The following is a 25,975-nucleotide window of genomic DNA, read 5'->3' as shown; positions in this document are numbered from 1 at the left end:
CTTTCAACAACTGTCTGTCTGTCCTACCTGTGGTAGTGACTGTAATTCCTGTATTGGATTGTACAGTCACTTGAGAACTCACTTTTAGAGTGGAAGTAAGTCTTCCTCGATTTCGAGGGACTGCCTATGATGATGATGATGATGTATGCAGGCATGAATTGCTCCATTATCTAAGGGGTTGTGAATGGCACTGAACACTGTGCAGTCATCAGCGAACATCCCCACTTCTGACCTTATGATGGAGGGAAGTTCATTGATGAAGCAACTGAAGATGGTTGGGCCTAGGACACTGCCCTGAGGAACTCCTGCAGTGATGTCCTGAGGGTGTGATGATTGACCTCCAACCACTATCTTCCTTTGTGCTCGGTATGACTCCAGCCAGTATAGAGTTTTCCCCCCCGATTCCCATGGACTTCAGTTTTACTAGGGCTCCTTGATGTCACACTCGGTCGAATGCTGCCTTGATGTCGAGGGCAGTCACTCTCACCTCTCCTCTGGAATTCAGCTCTTTTGTCCATGTTTGGACCAGGGCTGTAATGAGGTCTGGAGCCGAGTGATCCTGGCGGAACCCAAACTGGGCATCAATGAGCAGGTTATTGGTGAGTAAGTGCAGCTTGATAGCACTGTCGACGATACCTTCCATCACTTTGCTTGAGAGTAGGCTGATGGGGTGGTAATTGGCCTGATTGGATTTGTCCTGCTTTTTGTGGACAGGACATACCTGGACAGTTTTCCAATGTCGGATCTATGCCAGTGTTGTACCTGTACTGGAACAGCTTGGCTAGAGACGCGGCTAGTTCTGGAGCACAAGTCTTCAGCACAACAGCCAGGATGTTGTCGAGGCCCATTGCCTTTGCTGTATCCAGTGCACTCAGCCGTTTCTTGATATCACATGGAGTGAATCGAATTGGCTGAAGACTGGCTTCTGTGATGGTTAAAACCTCAGGAGGAGGCCGATATGGTTCATCCACTCGGAACTTCTGGCTGAAGATGGTTGTAAGCACTTCAGCCTTGTCTTTTGCACTCACGTGCTGGGCTCCGCTATCATTGAGGATGGGGATATTCATGGAGCCTCCTCCTCCCGTTAGTTGTTTAATGATCCACCACCATTCACGACTGGATGTGGCAGGACTAGAGCTTTGATCTGATCCACTGATTGTGGGATTGCTTAGCCCTGTCCATAGCATGTTGCTTCCACATTTTACCATGCATGTAGTCCTGTGTTGCAGCTTCCCCAGGTTGGCACCTCATTTTTAGATACACCTGGTGCTGCTCCTGGCATGCTCTTCTACACTCCTCATTGAAATAGGGTTGGTCCCCAGGCTTGATGGTAATGGTAGTGTGAGGGATATGCCGGGCCATGAGGTTACAGATTGTGGTGGAATACAATTCTGCTGCTGGCCCACAACGCCTCATGGATGCCCAGTTTTGAGCTGGTAGATCTGTTCTGAATCTATCCCATTTAGCACGGTGGTGTAGTTCAGGACCTGGAATATTAGGTCCTTCATTGAAACACTTGTGAACTCATCCTTTTTTGGCGTGGAAGCAAGTCATCCTCGTTTTGAGGGACTGCCTATGATGATGATGATAAGTGCCACACAACACGATGGAGGGTGTCCTCAGTGTGAAGACGGGACTTTGTCTCCACAATGACTGTGCGGTGGTCACTGCTACCAATGCTGTCATGGACAGATGAATCTTCGACAGGTAGATTGGTGAGGACGAGGTTAAGTAGGTTTTTCCCTTGTGTTGGTTCTCTCACCACCTGCCGCAGGCCCAGTCTGACAGCTATGTCCTTCAGGACTCAGCCAGCTCGGTCAGTAGGTGCTACCGAGCCACTCTTGATGATGGACATTGAAGTCCCCCACCCAGAGTACATTCTGTGCCCTTGCGACCCTCAGTGCTTCTTCCAAGTGGTGTTCAACATGGAGGGGTACTGATTCATCAGCTGAGGGAGAGCGGTAGGTGGTAATCAGCAGGAGGTTTCCTTGCCCATGCTTGACCTGAAGCCATGAGAGTTCATGGTGTCTGGAATTAATGTTGAGGACTCCCAGGGCCACTCCCACCCGACTATATACCACTGAGCTGCCACCCCTGGTGGGTCCGTCCTGCCGGTGGGACAGGACATACCCAGGGATGGTGATGGAGGAGTCTGGGACATTGGCTGAAAGGTCTGATTCTGTGAGTATGACTATATCAGACTGTTGCTTGCCTAGTCTTTGGGACAGCTCGCCCAATTTTGGCACAAGTCCTCAGATGTTGATGAGGAGGATTTGCAGGGTCGATGGGCTGCAAATCTTCGGGTGTGCTGTTGTCGTGTCTGTAGCCGGTGCCAAGTGATCTGTCGGGTTTTATTGTTATTGTTTTTCGCAGCGATTGTGCACAACTGAGTGGCTTGCTCCGGCATTTCAGAGGACAGATAAGAGTCAATCACATTGCTGTGGAGTCACAAATAGGTAAGAACGGCAGATTTCCTTCCCTAAAGGACATTAGTGAACCAGATGGGTTTTTATGACAATCCGGTAGTTTCATGGTCATCTGACACTAGATTTTTTAAATTCCAGATTTTTATTTAATTAACTGAATTTATATTCCCCAGCTGCCGTGGTGGGATTTGAACTCGGATCTTTAGATCATTTGTCTAGGCCTCTGGATTACTAGTCCGGTGATTGTTACCACTACACTACCGTCTGGCTCACTAATATCCTTTAGGGAAGGAGATCTGCCGTCCTTGCCCGGTCTGGCCGATATGTGTGACTCCAGATCCCCGTGATTGACTCTCAACAGTCCTTTGAACTAGCCTAGCAAGCCACTCAGTTGTATAAGGCGGCTCACCACAACCTTCTCGAAGGCAATTAGGGACGAGCAATAAATGCTGACCTTGCTGGCGACACCCACATCCCGTGTAAGAATAAATTTAAAAAAGATCTCACAAGCTGCAAATCACAGCAGGTCATCACAGAGAAGGGCCAAGTGGAGATCAGGTGCTACCCCCCACCACAAGCAGGGTCACACTTCCTGTGCTGAGAGGGAGGGATCCATGCCAGTTCCTACTGCTGCATTTAAAACAGTATTGATGCCCACCTGTCTTCACTGCTGCAGCCTCGGTGTAAAAGGGAAAAGCAACCTTTAGCTAGTGTTTGACACTTGCAGAAACCTATCACCATTCTTAATAGTCCCCAGAGTAAGATGCACAGGTAAAGTATGTTTGCCTGAAATGGAGTGTACACTCTCTCTGTAGGAACACATCTCACTTACCCAAATCCAGAGCACTTAAACACAGGCTCCCAACAGCAAACACCACATACGAACATGCAAAAACGTTGGACAGAAAAAGATCAGACTGTTGATAGAGTTGTGATCCCTTATGCATCACACAAAGAGACTCCTTACCGCCTGGGTGCCACGCAGCCTCCTGGAAGAGGCGTTAAATCAGATCACAAACCAAGGCCAATAATGGAATAAAACTTGGAAAATTCTTCTCCGATCCCCCGCGAGGTGATCTAAACTAGACCAGGAGACGACATTGATCTTGACTTTTATTACTTGGTACCTATCTATCAACCTCCAGCCCAGCCAGGAACCGGTCCAGCTCGCTCTCAAAAGGTACACAGTGAATCAGCACTCACACCATAAGCCGGCAAAGTGCCCTATGAATGCAACCCAGTACCCAAATATGTCTACAGGTAGCTCATCAGCATAGAGCACTGCTGGCCTTCCCTTAGCGTAACCAACCAGGGTCACACTCGCCATTAAATCTTCAGCTTACAGGTCTATCTGGAGCTGATTAGGAACAATCCCAGCTCACAGTGAAGGATCTTCCCATCCAGGTCCCATTGATGAGCCTGGCACATCATCTTGGAGCCACTTTCAAAGAGATCCTTCTCCTAACTGGTCAATCATTGGGGGAAATAAGAAAGAATGTTACTAACAGCATGTAAAGGAATTGTCTGAATTCTTACAATTATTTCCAATAATTCCACATTTGAAATTGCTGAAATTTAGAGAGCTGCTAGTTCCCACAGCGGACACAGGCTTGGCAGCAGTACACAGGCAGAGTACTCAGGAATAGCAAACACCTACACCAGCTGCCTTCACTAAAGTTCTACCGTTTCCCTTGCTCTTGTTTATTCTCTTGTCAGTGAATTGACCCACTACCCAGGAGAAAACCTTATTAAGAGTTGCTAAGCAGTAGCCTAGTGTGTGTTCCCTTCTTACTGGCACACACCATCCCTGGCTGAGAGAGGCTGTGGGTAACTGGGTTCAGGGCTCAGTTACTCTCTGACTGGCAATTTAGAGGTGCACAAGACTGACTCAGGGTTGGATAAATATCCTTCACTTCCCAAGGCAGTAAGCCAGAGATCAGGAACATGCAGTGCACCCATAGTTCTCATTAGAACAGAGGAGACCTCTGAGGTGTACAAAATTTTGAGGGCCTGGATATAGTGGATATCAGGGGCCTATTTCCCTTGGTGGAGGGGTCAATTACAAGGGGGCATAATTTTAAGGTGGTTGGTGGAAGGTTGAGAGGGGATTTGAGGGGAGGCTTCTTCACGCAGAGGGTTGTGGGGATCTGGAACTCGCTGCCTAGAAAGGTGGTAGAGGCAGAAACCCTCACCACATTTAAAAGGTGCTTGGATGGACAACTGAAGTGCCGTAACCTGCAGGGTTACGGACCTAGAGCTGGTAAGTGGGATTAGACTGGATAACCTCTTGTTGGCTGGCACAGACACGATGGTAAGTACTGCAGGGAATCAAATACGGCCAGGGTAATCTCCTGGTCTCGTTTCAATCGCCTGGATGGGTCGGAGAGGAATTTTTCGTATTATTTTTCCCCAATTGGCCTGGGTTTTTAATCTGGTTTTTGCCTCTCCCAGGAGATCACATGGCTCTGGTTGGGGTGAAGTGTAGAATGTTTCGGTGCAAGGAGTGTCGCAGTTGTGTGGGGCGGACTGGTTGGGCCAGGTGTTCTTTACCTTTCCTCCACTGTTCATATGTAACCTTTAGGGCTGCTGATCGAGGGCCGTGTGGCTCTTTGTTGGCCAGCGCGGACACGATGGGCCGAAATGGCCTCCTCCTGCATTGTAGATTTCTATGTTTCTATGATTTCTAGAAGCCTTTACCCACCCAAGTCATGACGAAAGCTTTCAGTAGTCCGTGCTCCGTCCTATTCTTCTACAAGTTTATCACATAAGTCCCAGTGACTCTTGTTATGGGGATTTCACCCTAGTTTGAAGACTTTCTGTATTTGAACTTAAAATACTACACGTGTGTCAGCAGCTGGCTGGCGAAAGTAAGTCCACTCGCTTTAGCATTCTAACTCTCCCATCGAAGCCCATTCCCTCCCCCAGTACCAACTCTCCCATCGAAGCCCATCCTCCCCAAGTACCAGCTGTCCCATCGAAGCCCATCCCCCCCAGTACCAACTCTCACATCGAAGCCCATCCCTTCAGTACCAACTCTCCCATCGAAGCCCATCCCCCAGTACCAACTCTCCCATCGAAGCCCATTCCCCCCAGTACCAACTCTCCCATCGAAGCCCATCCCCCCCCCCCAGTACCAGCTCTCCCATTGAAGCCCATTCCCCCCCCCCCCCACAGTACCAGCTCTCCCATCGAAGCCCATCCCCCAGTACCAGCTCTCCCATCGAAGCCCATCCCCCAGTACCAACTCTCCCATCGAAGCCCATCCCCCAGTACCAACTCTCCCATCGAAGCCCATCCCCCCACAGTACCAGCTCTCCCATCGAAGCCCATCCCCCCCAGTACAAACTCTCCAATCGAAGCCCATCCCCCCCCCAGTACCAGCTCTCCCATCGAAGCCCATCCCCCCCAATACCAGCTCTCCCATCGAAGCCGATCCCTCCAGTACCAGCTCTCCCATCGAAGCCCATCCCCACCCAGTACCAGCTCTCCCATCGAAGCCCATCCCCCCCAGTACCAGCTCTCCCATCGAAGCCCATCCCCCCAGTACCAGCTCTCCCATCGAAGTCCATCTCCCCCAGTACCAGCTCTCCCATCGAAGCCCATTCCCCCCCCCCCACAGTACCAACTCTCCCATCGAAGCCCATCCCCCCCAGTACCAACTCTCCCATCGAAACCCATCCCTCCCATCAAAGCCCATCTCTTCAGCACCCGAACTCTCCCATTGATGTCCATCCTCCATGTCCCCAACTCTCCATCGAAACCCATCTCCCATTATCCTCCAACCAAATGGAAGGAATGGACTCTCATTGACACAGTGCCTTTGCCAAAGTGCTTTACAGCCAATGAAGTACTTTTGAAGTGTAGTCACTGTTATAATGCAGAAATCGCGGCAGCCAATTTGCATACAGCAAGCTCCCAGAGATGATGACCAGATCATCTATTTTTAGGAGTTGGTTGAGAGATAAATATTGGGAGAACACCCGTGCCTCTTCAAAATAGTGCTATGGGATCTTTTATATCCATCTGAGAGGGCAGAGGGGGTTTCGGTTTAAAGTCTTATCTGACAGTGTCAGACTAGATCCTGTGCTCAAGTCTGTGGAGTTGGACTTGAACGCACAACCTCCGACTCAGAGGCAACAGTGCTACCCACTGAGCCACAGCTGACCCCTCATTCATAAGCTGCCAAAACCCTAATCCACGCCCATCATCTGTTTGACTCCTCCCTGCACATTTCACAAATTACAACTTATTCAGAATGCCACGGCTCATGTTCTTATCCCAATAAAATTCCACATCCCTATCAACTTATCCCCTTCATCTTGCATTGGCTCTCTGTGCCCCAGAGAACTGACTTCAAGATCCCTGTCCTTGCTTCAGCGTGACCTCATCTCTCCATCTTCAGCAATTTCCTTCAGCTGTACATTCCGACAAACATCCATTCCTCCAATACAGGTACGCTTCCTGTTACCCACTGCTTCCATTAATGAACACTGCCAAGCCTCTGCTTTGTGCAACTTCCTCCCTTGGATCTATCCAGCTTCAAAATTCTTCTTTCTATAGGCCTATTAGTCCAATGTCTGTTGTGGGGAAGTTACTAGAATTGTTATTTCAGGACAGTGACTGAGCATTTGGACAGACTGATCAGAGAGCCAGTATGGATTTGTAAAGAGCAAGTCATGTCGAACGAACCCAGTTGAATATTCTGATGTGGTAATTAATTTGGTAGATGCCAATGGATGTTATTTATATGAACTTCCAGTAAGTATTTGATAAGGTTAGACACAAGAGACTGTTAACAAAAATGAGAGTGCATGGAGTTGGAGGCAACCTATTGACATGGGTACAGAGTTGGTAAGGAGGCTTAAGACGAGAGTAGGGATAATGCTTATGTACTCAAATTGGTAGAATGTGACTAGTGGTGTCCCTCAGGGATCTGTAGCGGGGGTCTCAACTTTTTACTATATTTATAAATGACTTAGATCAAGGAATAAGGAGTTGCATATCCAAGTTTGGTGGCACAGTAGTAGTGTAGATGTGAGCAGAAAGTTGCAAAGAGACACTGATAGATTGAGTGGGCAAAACTGTGGCAGATGGAGTTCAATATGGGGAAGTGTGAAATCATCCACTTTGGGCCCAAGAAAGATAGATCAGAGTATTTTCTAAATAGTGAGAAGATAGGTACTGTTCATGAAGAGAGATATTTAGGGGTCCATGTAGAGAAAATCACTGAAAGCTAGTGAACAGGTACAAAACATAATTAAAAAGGCTAATGGAATGTTGGCCTTGATCCCAAGGGGCTGGAATACAATGAGGTGGAAGTTATATTGCAATTGTAGAGAGCTCTGGTTAGACCACATTTAGAGCACTGCGTTCAGTCCTGGGCACTACCCTCAGGAAGGCTATATTGGCCTTGGAGAATGATACCAGGGCTAATAGGATTAAATTATATGTTGCACAGACTAAGCTTGTATTCCATTGAGCATAGAAGATTAAGGGTGATCTAATCGAGGTGTTTAAGATGATTAAAGGAGATGATAGAGTAGATAGAGAGCAACGATTGCCTCTGGTGGGGGAGTCCAGAACAAGAGGACATCATCTTAAAATGAGAGCTTGGCTGTTCTAGCGGTGATGTCAGGAAGCACACAGCGTAGTGGAAATCTGGAGCTCACTCCCATAAAAAGCTGGAGGTTAACTGAAAATGTCAAAACTGAGATTTATTGATTTTGGTTAGGCAAGGGTATTACAGGTTACGGAATCAAGGCGGGTAGATGGAGTTAAGATGCAGATCAGCCATAGTCCAATAGAATGGTGGAACATGCTCGAGGGGCATATTGGTCTCCACCTGTTACTATGTTCTTATGGCTTTCTTCCTTTCATTGTGCTTTCAGTACTCCTCACTCAAGTTTTCCACACCCCATTTACCTTCTGCTCGGCAGTTACTGTCTTTCCCCTACCTTTCGTAAGCACTTTGCATTGTCTTTCTGTACTTCAGTGTAAAAGGTTATCTTCTCTTGTTCATTCTGTCAGTGAGCGCGTGCCCGTGCGTCAGTGAGCGCGTGCCTGTGCGTCAGTGAGCGCATGCCCGTGAGCGCATGCGCGTCGGTCAGTGAGCGCATGCGCGTCGGTGTGTGTGTGTGTCATACGCACATGCATCACCCACCTGTGCCACCTGCACCACCTGGAGTTGGATGTGCTGAGGCTGCTGTCCCTGAACTGGTTGTATGTGCTGAGAGACAGGGATGTACTGCACGCGCTGATAATCTCCCTGAGATGCGCGGTAGTCTGTTGTCAGTGTCTGCGACAGTTCGCTCATCGCCTGAGTCAGTAGATCAGTTGTCTGTGTGAAGAAGGAAAAGGGATTAGTCATGACACCATTTAAAAGCATTACACGCCTGTACTGAACATCAGTGCACTGCTATACGGAGTGTGAGCAACAGCAGTTGTATTGAGTGTGAACAGCTTTGTCAGTCTTAAACTAGCTGAGTGAGCAGAGCCTTACCAAGCAACAGAATTCAATTCCATTTTGCAGCATCACAGCTCACTCACAGGTACCCAAAGGGTCTTAAGAGTTATAAGGCAATGTATTAAGGGACCGATAGTTCAAATATAGTCAAACACAATACACAACAGGATAGACTGAGTAGACACACGACCGTGACAAATAGCTGTTATTAGCCCCGATCGGACAGACGGCTGGCGAACAGATCTTAACTTCACCGTCTGCCCTGAAACACCTTCTGGGTCTTTCTTTTATTCTCTTTTTAGGGGTGGGCCTGGTGTAGGATATGGGCAGGGCCATTTAACCGATGATATGTTGGGTTCTTTGTCTCAACTCGTGGGTGAAACCCTCCTCTTCACTTCCTCCCACGGGTGGAGTCAGACAGGCTGTTCTTGGCCTTCGGGTGTTTGGAGTTGCCCGTTATCAGTTATTGATGCTCACGCTGTTCAAGTCGCTTTAGCTATTGTATCGCGCCGTGAATCCTTCAATTCTAACACCCATCTGAAGACATCTTGGTCTCGTTATTTCTTCCAATTCACAATTTCTTACATTGCTCACAGCTTTAAAATGGAATGTGTCTCAAACATACAGCAATTTTCTCTCCTCCTTTACTGACAATTGCTGGGCCATTGTTCTATGGGTAAGTATTTTTATTTGTTCCTGAAATGTGGCGTCGCTGGCAAGGCCAGCATTTATTGCCCATCCCTAAATGTCCATGAGAAGGTGGTAATGAGCCGCCTTCTCGAACCGCTGCAGACTGTGTGGTGAAGGTGCTCCCACAGTGCTGTAAGATGGGAGTTCCAGGACTTTGATCCAGCGATGATAAAGAAACAGTGATATATTTCCAAGTCAGGATAGTGTGTAACTTGGAGGGGAATTTGCAGGTGTTCCCATGCAGCTACTGCCCTTGTCCTTTAAGATGGTAGAGGCCGCAGGTTTGGGAGGTGCTGTCGAAGAAGCCTTCGCGAACTGCTGCAATGCATCTTGTAGATGGCATACACTGCAGCCTGTGGTGGAGGGCGTGAATGATTAAGGTGGTGGATGGGGTGCCAATCAAGCAGGCTGCTTTGTCCTGGACGTTGGTGAGTTTCTCGAGTATTGTTGGAGCTGCACTCACCCAGCCAAGTGGAGTGTATTCCAACATACTCCTGGTGGAGTGGAGAGGGGAGTACGCACTGAGCGCTGTCAAATACTCTGACAGCGGGAAAGACCACAGCTGAACCCGACCTGCTTTCACCCGACAGCTATACAAGCACACTTTCCAACAAGGGGAGCGCTCAGGAGCTGTAGCCCTACCTGAGTTTTACCTGTCCCTTACCCAGGTGCACTGACGCTAAGTGTAGCACCCTAGTTGGCTCTGGGACTGTCTAGCCTGTATAGCTGTGCCTTTGTCTACAGGACCATTGTGGATGCAGTCTTTGATTTTATCCCAGCAGGGGCCTGGCGCTGCAGCTGACAAATTAAATTAGCTCCTAATGATTTGGGTTAATCTCCAGCTGGCAGCTCAGAAAGGGGGCTGAGTCACTGGTCTTGCTCCATTCCTCGGTGCCTCACCACATGGGTACTTGCTTCCCTCAGATTATCACAGGCTGGGTATGAGTGCAAATAGTACAAAGTCCATCCGAGGAAGGGGCTGCGTGATTGATTCTAATTCGCGCTTTCAGCTGGCAGTTCTGACTGTGGGCGAGCAGTGAGAATACCCACTCAATGCCATTCTACCTCAAGATGCAGAAAGTGGGATTGTGCTGCTGCTGCTGGAATGAGCAAACTTGGAGCATTTCCATTCCTTCGTGCAGTTTACTGTGGAGTGCAGTGGCAGAAACTCATGTGTAGAAGCTATCGTGTATGCAACTGAAGAACTCGGAGCCCCTCAGAACGCCAGATTCCAATCAGACTGTAGCGAAGATTGGGTGCATGGCCAGGCGATCGTGATTGTTACAGTTCTCTGTCTAAATCAGCTGCACAAATCAAACCAGATTAACTGCGGACAGTATTAAATAATAAAAGCAAAAAATGGTGCAAATACACAATAGGTCTGTCAGCATCTCCTTCCCACGATACGTCTCTGTCTGCATATCTGTTTCTCTCTCTCTCTCTCTCTCTCTCTCTCTCCATTTGGCGGTCTGTTCATCCGGTTGTCTGTTTGTCTCTCTCCCCGGCTCCCTCTCTCTCCCTCTGTCTAGGTGTGACTCTCTATCTGTGTGTGTGTGTGTCTCTCACTCTCCGTCTCTGTCTGTGTGTGATGCTGGCAGACCTGTTATATATTAACTGATATTCCCAGATTAGCAGTTATCCTTTGCTTCTCTGTGCTAAGGACTGGTGTCTTGTCCTCACCACAATTGCATCTCCAGTTGAGCCATCTGCGTTGACAACAGTTGGTGCTGCACTGATAACAGTGGCCACGATGGGTGTTTGTGCAGGCAGTGTCTGCAGTGCATTTGGATTCTCCTGTAGAACATCCGTATGTTTTTTACGAATATGTTGCACCATTTTTGCCTGGTGACAGAATAAATACAATTATTCAGAGCAGAAGAAAGTCATTGATCATGACCCTGAAATTCCGATGTCCCGGGTCTGTACGAAGTTTCTACGGACCCGGGAAAGCATTGGAAAAGCTGGTTTTCAGCGCCTATGCGCATATACTGAAAACCGGCGTTCCCGACCTGTCAAGTTTCTGGCTTGACTGATCTCCCGCGTATCTGGAGCGAGGACACTTGCACAGCACGATTTCCGATATTTACGCATATCTTGCCCTGCAAATGTCCTCAAAAATCTTGCATCTGAAAAAGCAGGCGTATAGCCTACTTTTACAGGCGCAAGTGTTTAAAAATACACAAAAATATATTAAAATAAAGTTTATAAAAACACATTTTATTGATAAAAATACTCCCCACTACGGTAAGTTTATTTTAAGGCATAATTAAAAAAACTTTAAAAAAGTCAGGAAATTTTTTTTTAATAAGATCTTTAATTTACATGAATCTTAAATATGTAGTGTATTTTTCTATTTTTTTTTAGTGTGTGTGTGGGGGAGGGGGGGGGGTTTCTTATTCATAATAATGGGAACTCCAACTTGTGGGAGCTTGCTGTGCACAAATGGGCTGTTGTGTTACCTACATTACAACAGTGACGACACTTCAAAAAGTACTTTGTTGGTTGTAAAGTGCTTTGGGACATCTGGTGGTTGTGAAAGGCGCTAAATAAATACAATTCTGTCTGGCTTTGTTTATATAGCCATGTCCAGGTCATTATATCTATCAAAAAGAGCAGTCATCCTAACGGATTCCTGGGGGGTGGGGGGACACCATGGTATACTTCCCTTGGTCTGAAAAACAACTGTTCATCATTACTCACTACTTTCTGTCTCTTAGCCAATTTTGTATTCACGCTGCCTTTAATCCCATGGGCTTCAATTTAGCTAACAAGTCGATTGTGCGGTACTTTATCAAATGCTTTTTGAAAGTCCATATATAAAACAGCGAGCGCACTACCTTCATCAGCCCTCGGAGTCTGTTACTTCATCAAAGAACTCAATCAAGTTAGTCAAACATGGTCTGCCTTTAAAACAATCTGTGTTGGCTGTCATTTATTAACCTAAGTTCTTCCAAGTGACAGATAATTTTGTCCCAGATTAGTGTCCCCAACGCTTGGGTTATATTAGTGTCCTGAATAGTTTCCCCACCACTGACTGGCCTGGAGTTGCTTCTTCCCCTCATCAAACATTCACAATCCTGCAGTTCTCCGGCACACTCATATTTCTAAGGAGGATTATAAGATTGTGGCCAGAACCTCGGCTATCTACTTTCCAAAGCAACTTTGGATGCATCCCATCTGCAATTATTCGATTCTTACATAAAAATATACATACGATTAGGATTTGGTTCAATCTCATATGATTAAGGTTTTTGCTCTCTTTTCATTTATAAATAGGTTATCTTGCTAGAAATAATAAAATGGCTAAGTTGCTCATTCTAAGAATTCTTAAGGGTATGAATGACATTTAGCAAGAGAAACCTTTGTCAGCAAGCTGAGGTCTTTTGTTAGCAAGGCATGGTGAATAAGGGGTCAGTGGTCTACTAGATAAGAGGGTACCCTATATTACAAACAGATCAGTTAGGAAACTGAAAAATAACACCTTTTAAGGGATGGCAGTGTGTGACTAGAGTCCGATAAAGATCTTAAGCTTTCCTTCACAATTTGCAGAGACACAAGAACAAAGACTCGGTCGAAATCAATAAAGATGAAGACGTCAAGTTCAAGAAGCTTACACGCGTGTCTTTTCTACTTTGAGCGTCGCCATCCTATCCAATTTCTCTGCCCCTCCACCTTTACTGTGACATTGACATTCTCTTTAACCTCAATACATTTAGTCACCGGGAGCTCTAGCTTTGGATACCCTTCCTTCCCCCCCTCATGGGAACATGTTTAGTCCTGCTTTCCTGGATTAATTTAAAGCTTTATTTGGCATTTAGCAGATCGACCTTTGTTAAATTACACACTGGAGTCAAATTAAAAAGTGGCAGTTGTGTACTGACCCCAGAACCACTGCACTGCTCGTAGGCAACACTCACCTTGCTGCTATATTGTTTGCAGCAGTGCGGACAGCAGACAGGGAGCGTGGCGATGGTGCCCTTCAGCTGTGTATGTGTGCTCAGCATCGGATCAGGCTCCCCTGGACCTGCGGGTCGCAGTTTGCGGATACTTGGAGGAAGCTCAGCCCCTGGATGGTTCTTCAGGATATGGGCTTTACGCTTACTGGCACTCTTGTACACCTATTACACAAATTCTAAATTAATGCAACATGTACAACCCAAAATATCCTCATCATTTCTACTACAGCAAACAATTAGAAGCTTTTACCTTAAGAAGCTTGACCTGTTAAAGGACCTCATTAAAGTAGTTGCAGTGCAGCAGCTACAAGCTGTGTTACATGTCAAGATCAGTAATCATATCTCAGTCCGAGGGGGTCTCAGCACTGACCACAGCAACACTCAGTCCGAGGGGGTCTCAGCACTGACCACAGTAACACTCAGTCCGAGGGGTCTCAGCACTGACCACAGTAACACTCAGTCCGAGGGGTCTCAGCACTGACCACAGTAACACTCAGTCCGAGGGGTCTCAGCACTGACCACAGTAACACTCAGTCCGAGGGGTCTCAGCACTGACCACAGTAACACTCAGTCAGAGGGGTCTGACCACAGTAACACTCAGTCCGAGGGGGTCGCAGCACTGACCACAGTAACACTCAGTCCGAGGGGGTCGCAGCACTGACCACAGCAACACTCAGTCCGAGGGGTCTCAGCACTGACCACAGTAACACTCAGTCCGAGGGGTCTCAGCACTGACCACAGTAACACTCAGTCCGGGGGGGTCTCAGCACTGACCACAGTAACACTCAGTCCGAGGGGTCTCAGCTCTGACCACAGTAACACTCAGTCCGAGGGGTCTCAGCACACATCGCAGTAACGCTCGGATTTGCAGTTTCCGGTTTTTGTTTATATCACTTTGAATATGTGTGAAAAACAATACGATAACATAAGAACATAAGAAATGGAAACAGAAATAGGCCATACGGCCCCTTGAGCCTGCTCTGCCATTTAAGACGATCATGGCTGATCCGATCACGGACTCAGCTCCAGTTCCCTGCCCGTTCACCATAACCTCTTATCCCCTTATCGTTTAAGAAACTGTCTATTTCTGTCTTAAATTTATTCAATGTCCCAGCTTCCACAGCTCTCTGAGGCAGCGAATTCCACAGATTTACAACCTTCAGAGAAGAAATTTCTCCTCATCTTAGTTTTAAATGTGCGGTCCCTTATTCTATGATCATGCCCCCTAGTTCCTGTCTTCCCTATCAGCGGAAACATCCTCTCTGCATCCACCTTGTCAAGCCCCCTCATAATCTTATACATTTCGATAAGATCACCTCTCATTCTTCTGAATTCCAATGAGTAGAGGCCCAACCTACTCAACCTTTCCTCATAAGTCAACCCCCTCATCCCCAGAATCAGCCTAGTGAACCTTCTCTGAACTACCTCCAAAGCAAGTATATCGTTTCGTAAATATGGAAACCAAAACTGTACGCAGTATTCCAGGTGTGGCCTCACCAATACCCTGCACAACTGTAGCAAGACTTTCATGCTTCTATACTCCATCCCCTTTGCAATAAAGGCCAAGATACCATTGGCCTTCCTGATCACTTGCTGTACCTGCATACTAACCTTCTGTGTTTCGTGCACAAGTACCCCCAGGTCCCGCTGTACTGCGGCACTTTGCAATCTTTCTCCATTTAAATAATAACTTACTCTTTGATTTTTTTTCTGCCAAAGTGCATGACCTCACACTTTCCAACATTATACTCCATTTGCCAAATTTTTGCCCACTCACTCAGCCTGTCGATGTCCTTTTGCAGATTTTTTGTGTCCTCCTCACACATTGCTTTTCCCATCTTTGTACCATCAGCAAACTTGGCTACTTTACACTCAGTCCCTTCTTTCAAGTCATTAATATAGATTGTAAATAGTTGGGGTCCCAGCACTGATCTCTGCGGCACCCCACTAGCTACTGGTTGCCAAACAGAGAATAAACCATTTATCCCGACTCTCTGTTTTCTGTTCATTAGCCAATCCTCGATCCGTGCTAATATATTACTCACAACCTCGTGAACTTTTATCTTGTGCAGTAACCTTTTATGTGGGCACCTTGTCAAACGCCTTCTGGAAGTCCAAATACCACCACATCCACTGGTTCCCCTATATCCATCCTGTTCGTCACATCCTCAAAGAATTCCAGCAAATTTATCAAACATGACTTCCCCTTCACAAATCCATGAATAGTCAGAGGAGGTGGAGAATGAAGTGAGGGGTGTGGGACGGAATAATAGGTACCAATACAAGGATCAAAACTGAACCACTGCATTCAATACCAGGACTGAAGTTCTGTTATTGAGGCGAGGAAGTCTCACACAGCCTGGATGCCTGATATTCGAGAATACAAGCTGGTGATAATTTAACATTTCCCAAACCAGGAATTGTAGCAAGGGATTGGAATGTCACACTCTTGTTCAAAATAAGTCTAAAAACTATAAACTCTGTAACTACACATAAGTGTGCTTCACATCAGTAGTAGGAATGCTGAATAAGGGCACGTTAGGGAATGCTGTTAATAGGGAATTGTAAAAGACAGGCAAGCTTGACGATTAAATTTTTTGAAGAAATGACTGTGGACTTTGACAGGGTGGCACACAATAGACCAGTAGTGAACACTGAGGTTCCATGATATTGAATCATAGAATCTTACAGCACAGAAGGTCATTCAGTTCTTCATGTCTGTGCCTGCTCTTTGAAAGAGCTGTCCAATTTAGTTCCACACCCCAGCCTTTTCCATGGAAATGAACCCTGTTCAATTACATGTCCTTTTGAAAGTTCATATGGAACTGCTTGCTCCACCCTTTCAGCTAACACTCCCGTGAAGCGCCTTGGGACATTTCACTACGTTAACGGCGCGAAACAAGTACATGTTGGAGTGCATTCCAAACCATAACAACCCTCTGTGTGAAAAAGTTTCACTTTATTTCCCGCTCTAGTTGTTTACCCAATTATTTTACATCTGTGACCTCTGGTTACTGACCCACTTGCCTGTTTCTCCCTACTTGTTCGATCAAAATCCCAAATAATTTTGAAAATCTCCATTCGGTCTCTCCTGAACCGTCTCTGCTTGAAAGCCAACATTCCCAGCTTCTCCAATCACTCCAGAAACCTGAATCTCTCCCTCATCCCTGGTATCATCCTGGTCAATCTTCTCTGTACTCTCTCCGGACGTGTGGTGTCCAGGATTGTACACAGTGAACCAGTCCGGAATGTTCCGGAATCTGGGACAATCGGTGGCAAGGTCGGCCGGAATCCGGACCTGACCACCCTTACCTTGGGGCCTCCTCGCCTGACGACGACCTCCTTGGCGGAACCCAGACGGTCCGAACAGCTCCTCGGCGGGATACCCCCCCCACCCCTCACCCTCGCCTTTCTGACGTTCCGAAATCCAGAAATACCCGAACCTGGGCTCAGGAGTTTCCGGATTCGTGACGTCAGAAAGCAAATCGAAACTCTGGAAAGGCCCGGAATCCGGAACTGCCTTGGTCTCGCGGGTTCCGGATTTTAGGAGCTGCACCTGTAACAAGAAAAGCAATGGTCCTAATACCGGACTGTAGATCCCTCAGTACTGGCAGCAATGTTCCTGTAAGCTGCACAGCCACCTGCTGTCTGCTGGTCCGCCGCAACCCGGGACCGCCGTTAATTGTGAATCTTCGTTCATGCTCAAAACACCGAACGGGCCCCCCAGCCCTTTAAAGGGACCACACTCGCAAAACAAAATGAAGGGAACATTGACTGGCAGTAGTCACACCTGCCCTGTCCTTACCTTGTCACAGTATTGGCAGTAGTAGTCTCTGTTCGGCTTAATGATGGGCAACGTTAGCTCTGGCACATCGTCTATCCTGATATCCGGATGTCTTTTTGACAAATGATTCACCTGAAAAACAGAACAAGCTGCACCTTTATAAGTCTGTGCTCCAGGTATAACCCACACTGTATACCTCATCTTCGGACCAGGTCTCTCAACCTCAATGTGCAGTGTATCTTTGCACTAAACAAGCTTTCTCTGGATAATGGGTTGAAAAGTGTTTGTCAAGGTTATTTCATTTTCTGGCTATCATTCTATTAATTTCCTTCTTGGTACCTAATTTCCAAACACATGTTCCCATTGATCAGTGAGAGCAGGATGGTGAGCAACATATACCACTAGGCTGCTGGATAATAGGAACACAAACCGGTCACATCAGGCCGCTCATCATCTCTGGCCAGTTCCAACTGGATTGCAGGACAGGACTCATGGGTCAATTGTCCGTCAATACCTCACAAGCACCAGCGAGGCCGTGCTGCACTCACCAGCATTATAAATTCCATATCAAGCCGTCTCCTACAGAATGGAAATGCTGGTATAGACAGCACGTCTATCAGTGCCTGTCGAATCATAGAATCATCGTCATAGGCGGTCCCTCGAGTCGAGGATGACTTGCTTCCACGTCAAAAAGGGATGAGTTCACAGGTGTTTCAATGAAGGACCTAATATTCCAGTCCTAAACTACATGTTGAAGGATGGAAGATGCCTGTACGTGGATTTTTTTTAATGTGTGGTGACCGTTGCACACCAGCGACCACACGGGCTTGACAGAGCTATGTCTTGGTCCAGTGGCAAGGACTAACCAAGGTGACTGGAGACCAGCTCTGCAGTGTGGGCTGGTCCGTGCTGCCCCTGGGCCCTCGCCTCTCCTGGGCCCCAATCACGTCGCTCCATGATCACTCGCCGTTCCTGCGACACAAAGTCAACACAAAGGGTAGAGACACAAAACTCCCAACTAACATCACGACGATAGAGTCGTACAGCACAGATGTAGGTCATTTGGTTGTGCCGCGCTTTTGAAGAATAATCCAGTCAGTCCCATTCCCCCGCTCTTTTCCCATATCCCGACAATTTTTTCTCCTTTAAGTATTTATCCAATTTCCTTTTAAAAGATACTATTGAATCTGTTTCAACCACCCTATCAGGCAGAGCATTCCAAACCCTAACCACTTGTTGTGTAAAATGGTTTTTCCCCACATTGCTGCTCGTTCTTTTGCCAAACACTGTAAATCTGTGCCCTCTGGTTATCGACCCTTCAGCCACTGGAAACTGTTTCTCTTTATTTACTCTACCTAAACCCTTCATTATTTTAAACACCTCGATCTAATCTCTGCAGCCTTCTCTGCTCAAAGGAGGACAAACCCAGCTTCTCCAGTTTATTCACATAACTGTAATCGCTCATCCCTGGAACCATTCCAGTCAATCTCTTGTGCTCCCTCTCCAAAGCCTTCACATCCTTCCTAAAGTGTGGTGCCCAGAATTGGACGCAATACTCTAGCTGAGGCCAAACGAGTGTTTAATATAGGTTTTAGCATAACTGCCAGGCTTTTGTAGTCTATGCCTCTGTTTATAAAGCCCAGGATGCCATATGTTTTATGAACTGCTTTGCCAACCTGTCGTGCCACTTTAAAGATTTGCTCACAAACACTCCCAGGTCTCTCAGTTCTTGCACCCACTTTAAGATTATACCATTGAGCTTGTATTGTCTATCCTCATTCTTCCCACCAAAATGTATCACCTCATACTTTTCTGCCTTGAATTTCATCTGCTATGCCATTACACCAGCCTGTCTATGTCCTCTTCAAGTCTATTACTATCTTTCTCAGTTAGCTACACTTCTAAGTTTTGTGTTATCTGCAAATTTCAAAATTGTGTCCTGTATCCTCAAGTCTGAGACACGAATGTATATCAAAAACAGTACTGAACCCTGGGGAATAGCACTGAATGCTTCCCTCCGACCCGGAACACAGCTGTTCACCACAACTCTCTGTTTTCTATCCCTTCGCTAATTTTGGATCCATGCTGTTACTGCCTCTTTAAACCCATGGGCTTCAATTTGGTAACAAGCCTAACATGTGGCACTTTATCAAATGCCTTTTGAAAGTCCACATACACAACACCAACCACACTGCCCTCATCCACTGTTACCTCATCAAATAACTCAATCAAGTTAGTCAAACGTGACTGGACCTTATCAGTCCATATTTGTCCAAGCAGAAGTTAATTTTCTCCCAGATTACTGTTTATAAAAGCTCCCCACCACTGATGTTAAACTGACCAGCCTGTAATTGCCAGATTTATCCTTCTCTCTTTTTCGAACAAGGGTGCAACATTTGCAATCCTCCAGTCCTCTGGCACCAATCTTATATAAGATTGTGGCCTGCACCTCCACAATTTCTACCCTTACTTCCTTCAACAATCTTGGATGCATCCCATCTGCACCAGATGACTTATCTGCTTTCAGTACTGCCAGTCTTTCTAGTACCTCCACTTTATTTATTTTTATCTCATCCAGTAACCCGACATCCTCCTCATTTACCGTAGCTTTGGCAAAGTCCACTTCCTTTGTAAACACCGATGCAAAGTACTCATTTATTACCTCAGCCGTGCCTTTTGCCTCCAACAACAGATCTCCATTTTGGTCCTTAATCGGCCCCACCGCTCCTCTGACAACCCTTTTACTGTTAATATGCTGATCTCTTCCGACTGTAAACCACTGTGCAGCCACCTCGGCAGGACATATCCAGGGATGGTGATGGAGGAGTCTGGGACATTGGCTGAAAGGTATGATTCTGTGAGTAGGACTATGTCAGACTGTTGCTTGACTAGTCGGTGGGACAGCTCTCCCAATTTTGGCACAAGTCCCCAGATGCGAGTGAGAAGGACTTTGCAGGGTTGACTGGGCTGGGTGTGCCGTTGTTGTGTCTGAAGCCGATGCCGGGTGGTTCGTCCGGTTTTATTCTTATTATTGTTTCTTGTCGCGGACTGTTACAACTGAGTGTCTCGCTGGGCCATTTCAGAGGGCAGTTAAGAGTCAACCACATTGCTGTGGGTCTGGAGTCACATGTCGGCCATACCGGGTAAGGACGGCAGGTTTCCTTCCCTGAAGGACATTAGTGAACCAGATGGGTTTTTATAGCAATTCGGTAGTTTCATGGTCACCATTACTGATGCTAGCTTTAGGCAATACCATAATATAATACACTTTATGATAACTGAGAAGGATACAAGTATGATGGAAACCAGGATAATAGATTGGAGAAAAGCTGACTTTGAGGGGCTGAGAATAGAACTTGTGAAAATAAAATGGGCAACAATATTGGCAAACAATGATGTAGAACAGCAATGGGAAATATTTAAAACGGTGTTCAACAGAGTGCAGGAATAATATATTCCGCTAAAGGAAAGAACAAACTAAACACTAATGAGACTCCATGGGTGAATAAAGCCACAAGGGAACAATTGAGGGCAAGGAAAGAGGCATACATTAAGTACATAGACAGCAGGGAAGTGCTTGATCAGGGAGAATACAAAGAGATTAGGAGAGAAGTCAAGAAAACAATTAGGAAGGCAAAGAGCAATTATCAAATTAAATTATGGAAACATAGAAATTTACAGTGTAAAAGGAGGCCACTTCGGCCCATCGTGTCCGCTCCGGCCGACAAAGAGCCACACGGCCCTCGGTCAGCAGCCCTGAAGGTTACATATAAACCTACAAACAATGAACAATGGCGGAAAGGTAAAGAGCACCCAGCCCAACTCACACAACTGCAACGCCCCTTATACTGAAACATTCTACACTCCACCCCAACCGGAGCCATGTGATCTCCCGGGAGAGGCAAAAACCAGATTAAAAACCCAGGCCAATTTAGGGAGAAAAAAAAATAAAAATCGGGGAAAATTTCTCTCCGACTCATCCAGGCGATCGAAACTAGTCCAGGTCATCACCCTGGCTGTATTCGATTCCTTGCAGTACTTGCCATTATATCTACGCCGGCCAACAAAAGGTCATCCAGTCTAATCCCAATGACCAGCTCTAGGTCCGTAATCCTGCAGGTTACGGCAATTTAAGTGCCCATCCAACCATCTCTTAAAAGTGGTAAGGGTTTCTGCATCCACCACTCTTCCAGGCAGCGAGTTCCAGATCCCCACAACCCTCAGTGAAAAGATGCCCCCCTCAAATCCCCTCTAAACCTTCCACCAACCACCTTAAAACTGTGCACTCTCGTAATAGACCCCTCCACCAATGACTATCCACTATGTCCAGGGCCCTCAATATTTTGTACACCTCAATGAGGTCTCCTCTCAACCTCCTCTGTTCCAATGAGAACAAACTCAGCCTATCCAATCTGTCCTCATAACTAAGATTCTCCATTCCAGGCAGCATCCTAGTAAATCTCATCTGCACCCTCTCTGGTGCAATTACGTCCTTCCTATAATACGGTGACCAGAACTGCACACAGTACTCCAGCTGTGGCCGAACCAAAGTATTATACAATTCAAGCATAACCTCCCTGCTCTTATATTCTATGCATCGGCCAATAAAGGCAAGCATTCCGTATGCCTTCTTAACCACCTTATCCACCTGGCCTGCTACTTTCAGGGATCTGTGGACAAGCACTCCAAGGTCCCTTTGTTCATCTACACTATTAAGTGGCCTATCGCTTAAGGTGTATATCCTTTCCTTATTAGCCCTCTCAAAGTGCATCACCTCACACTTTTCTGAGTTAAATTCCATTTGCCAATGCTCTGCCCACCTGACCAGCAGATTGATATCCTCCTGCAGCCCATGACTTTCCTCTTCATTATCAACCACACAGCCCATTTCAGTGTTGTCTGCAAACTTCTTAATCATACTCCCGATATTCAAATCTGAATCGTTAATATATATCACAAAAAGCAAGGGACCCAGTACAGAGCCCTGCGGAACCCCACTGGAAATATCCTTCCGGTCACAAAAACATCCATCAACCATTACCCTTTGCTTTCTACCTCTAAGCCAATTTTGGATCCAACTTGTCACTTTGCCCTGGATCCCATGGGCTTTAACCTTCGCGATCAGTCTACCATGTTGGACCTTATCAAAAGCTTTGCTAAAGTCCATATACACTACATTGTACGCACTATCCTCATCGACCCTCTTGGTTACCTCCTCAAAAAATTCAATCAGGTTAGTCAAACACGATCTTCCCTTAACAAATCCGCGCTGACTGTCCCTAATTAACCCCTGCCTTTCCAAATGTAGATTTATCCTGTCTTTAAAATTTTTTCCAATAATTTTCCCACCACTGAGGTTAGGCTGACATACCTGTAATTACTCGGCCTATCCCTTTCTCCCTTCTTAAACAAGGGCACTACATTAGCAGTCCTCCAATCCTCCGGCACCATGCCCAGATCCAAAGAGGACTGGGAAATGATGGTCAAGGCCTCTGCTATTTCCTCTTTTACTTCGCTCAACAGCCTGGGAAGCATTTCATCCAGGCCTGGGGACTTATCTACTTTCAAAGCTGCTAAACCCCTTAATACTTCCTCTCACTATATTTATTTCATCAGAATATCACACTCCTCCTCGATAGCAGTATCTGCATTGCCCCTTTCCTTTGTGAAAACAGATACAAAGTATTTGTTACCAACATCTGCCGCTGCCACACAAAGATTATCCTCATGGTCTCTAATAGGCCCTACCCTTTCTTTAGTTACCCACTGACTCTTAATGTATTTATAGAACATCTTAGGGTTTTCCTTAATTTTACTAGCCAAACATTTTTCGTGCTCTCTTAGCATTTCTAATATCCTTTTTAACTTTGCCTCTTAACTTTCTATATTCCTCGAAGATTCTATAGTATTTAGCTATTGGTATAGGACATAAGCATCCCTTATTTTCTTTATCTTCCCCTGTAAGTCCCTAGTCAGGGAACATAAAACAAAAAGTAAAATATTTTACAGGCACATCAATAAAAAAGGAAGGTTGGGATGGGAATAGGGCCATTAAGGGATAGACAGGATAATACCACAGGTAACGATAGAGAGGTGGCAGAAATATTAAATAATGAGTACATTACTAATAAGAATATTAGTAATGAGATAAGTGCATTTAAAATAAAAAGAGGGGTTATATTAAATAAACTAATCAAACTCAAAGAGGATAAAACCCCTGATCCAGATGGATTGCATCCATGCATTTTAGTAGAATCTAGGGAAGAGATAGCAGAGGCATTGCTACACATATTTAATAATTCATTAGAAAAAGGTATAGTGGCAGAGGACTGGTGGACAGCTAATGTAATATCTATATTTAAGAAGGGGGATAGAACATGTCCAGGGGATTATAGACTAGTCAGCTTAACATCAGAAATAGGAAAAATAATGGAATCCCTACTAAAGGAGAAAATAGAACATCTAATAACCAAAAATATAATAATGAATAGTCAGCAAGGATTTCAAAAGGGAAGTCTTGCTTGACCAAACTCCTTGAATTTTTTGAAGAGGTGACAGAGAGAGTAGACAACGGTAATGCAGTAGATGTAATTTATCTAGATTTTCAAAAGGCCTTTGATAAGGTTCCCCATAATAGACTAATGAACAAGGTCAGAGAATGCAGAGTCAGGGCACACATATCAAAATGGACAACTAGCTAACTTCATGACAGAAAGGAGAGAGTAGGGGTAAAAGGTAGCTATGCACAGAAAGTGGGTAGTGGTGTTCCACAAGGATCAGTGCTGGGACCACTGCTGTTCACAATATATATTAACAAAATCAAAAAGGATGACACCAAATTGGGGGCGGGGGGAAAGAGAGATAATCAATACTGAGGAGGACTGCAACAAATTACAGGAGGGCATAATAAACTTGCAGAATGGGCATGTAATTGGCAAATGAAGTTCAACACAGATAAATGTGAGGTATGACATTTTGGTAGGAAGAATTGGGAGGTCACTTATTACTTGGAGGGTGCGAGTCTCGGTGGGGTAGAGGAACAAAGGGATCTCGGAGTACAAATACACAAATCACTAAAAGTTGCGACACAGGTTAGCAAGGCCATAAAAAAGCAAACCCAGCACTAGGGTTTATTTCTGGAGGTATAGAATTGAAAAGTCGGGAAGTTATGCTAAACCCGTATCGAACCTTGGTTAGACCACACTTGGAGCACTGCGTACAGTTCCGGTTGCCACATTATAATAAGGCTGAGGGGTGACCTAATAGAGGTCTTTAAAATTATGAAAGGTTTTGATAGTGGCTAGAGAGAATGTTGTGGGGAAGAGCATAACTAGAGGCTATCAATATAAGATAGTCACCAAGAAATCCAATAGGGAATTCAGAAGAAACTTCTTTACTCAGAGAGTGGTGAGAATGTGGAACTCACAACCACAGGGAGTGGCTAATGGGAATGGTGTCGATGCATTTAAGGGGAGGCTAGACAAGAGTATGAGGGAGAAGGGAATAGAGGTTTATGCTGGTAGACTTAGATGAGGAAAGACAGGAGGAGGCTCGAGTGGAGCATAAACGCCAGCATTACTGGTTGGGCTGACTGCCCTGTTACTGTGCCATATATCCTGTGTAATCCTAAGTAGAAGACCTTTGGATTCCCTTTTATGTTAGCTGCCAATCTATTCTCATACTGTTTCTTTGTTCCTCTTATTTACTTTTTCACTTCTCCTCTGTACTTTTTATATCAAGCTGGCATCGGTCATACGCCCCTTTTTCTGCGTCATCCCACTCTCTAACTCCTTCGTCATCCAGGGAGCTCTGCCTGTCCCCTAGACTGTACCCGAACCATCTCCTCTTTAAAAAGCAGCCCATTGCTCCATTACATTCCTGCCTGCCAGTCTTTGACTCCAATTTACCCAGGTCAGATCCCTCCTCAATTCGCTGAAATTAGCCCTCCTTCAGTTAAGTATTTTTATTCCAGATTGCGCCTTGTTCTTCTCCATAACTAATATAAGCCTCATGATACTATGATCACTATTCCAGAGATGGTCCCCCACAGTGACATTCTCCACTTGACCCATTTTATTCCCCTTCCTCGTTGGGCAAAGTTAGGCATCTGGGGGTGTAGCATCGACTGCTTTGTTTATACAGAAGGTAGGGCTTCAAATACTAAACCCAAATTTCTTCTATGATATTGCGGCCTGGACTATTCAAACCACGCAGGGCGATTCACTATCTCCAAAGTCTTTGTGAAGCAGTTTTCACCCCTTTAGAAAAATCCATCTGCCACCGTAAAATTCTCAGAGGCAATGGTTAGAATCACTCACTGACAGACTATAGGACGGCTGCTATGGGAGCTGCACACATGGGCCAATTGAAAGTTCAAGTTCCCTCTGCCTGATGGTCATCATATGGAAACGTCCCAAAGTTCCACACAATCAACCTCCCACAAACAGCCATGAAATGGGTAAGCACTGAGTCTGTTTTTGGTGGTGTTGGCCCAGGTAACTGATGAATCCCTGCTCCTCTTCCAATAGCCAATCGGATCTTTAACGTCCATGTGAACCACTGGAACAGGCAGGCAGCAGCAGCAGGTTTCAACACTTCACCTGAAGGACGGCACTTTCAACAATGCAGCACTCCTCAGACCCACCTTCAGGGTCTT

At 45.9% G+C, this 25,975-nt stretch overlaps 1 protein-coding gene across 3 annotated transcripts in view; it reads right to left on the bottom strand.

Annotated features, from left to right (window-relative positions):
• Positions 1-25,975, bottom strand: part of prdm10 (PR domain containing 10) — a 187,255-nt gene that overhangs the window by 26,906 nt on the left and 134,374 nt on the right. For all 3 annotated transcript variants that reach the window (XM_070894241.1, XM_070894243.1, XM_070894242.1), the window contains exons 16-19: positions 17,341-17,451; positions 13,497-13,697; positions 11,260-11,421; positions 8,587-8,763 (exon numbers count right to left, since the gene is read on the bottom strand). In XM_070894241.1, the coding sequence (XP_070750342.1) occupies positions 8,587-8,763; positions 11,260-11,421; positions 13,497-13,697; positions 17,341-17,451 (651 nt within the window). The remainder of the gene's footprint in view (positions 1-8,586; positions 8,764-11,259; positions 11,422-13,496; positions 13,698-17,340; positions 17,452-25,975) is intronic.

This window comes from Pristiophorus japonicus, chromosome 11 (assembly GCF_044704955.1).
Source record: "Pristiophorus japonicus isolate sPriJap1 chromosome 11, sPriJap1.hap1, whole genome shotgun sequence".
Classification (NCBI taxonomy): Eukaryota; Metazoa; Chordata; class Chondrichthyes; family Pristiophoridae; genus Pristiophorus; species Pristiophorus japonicus.
This window is presented reverse-complemented; position numbering and strand designations above follow the sequence as displayed.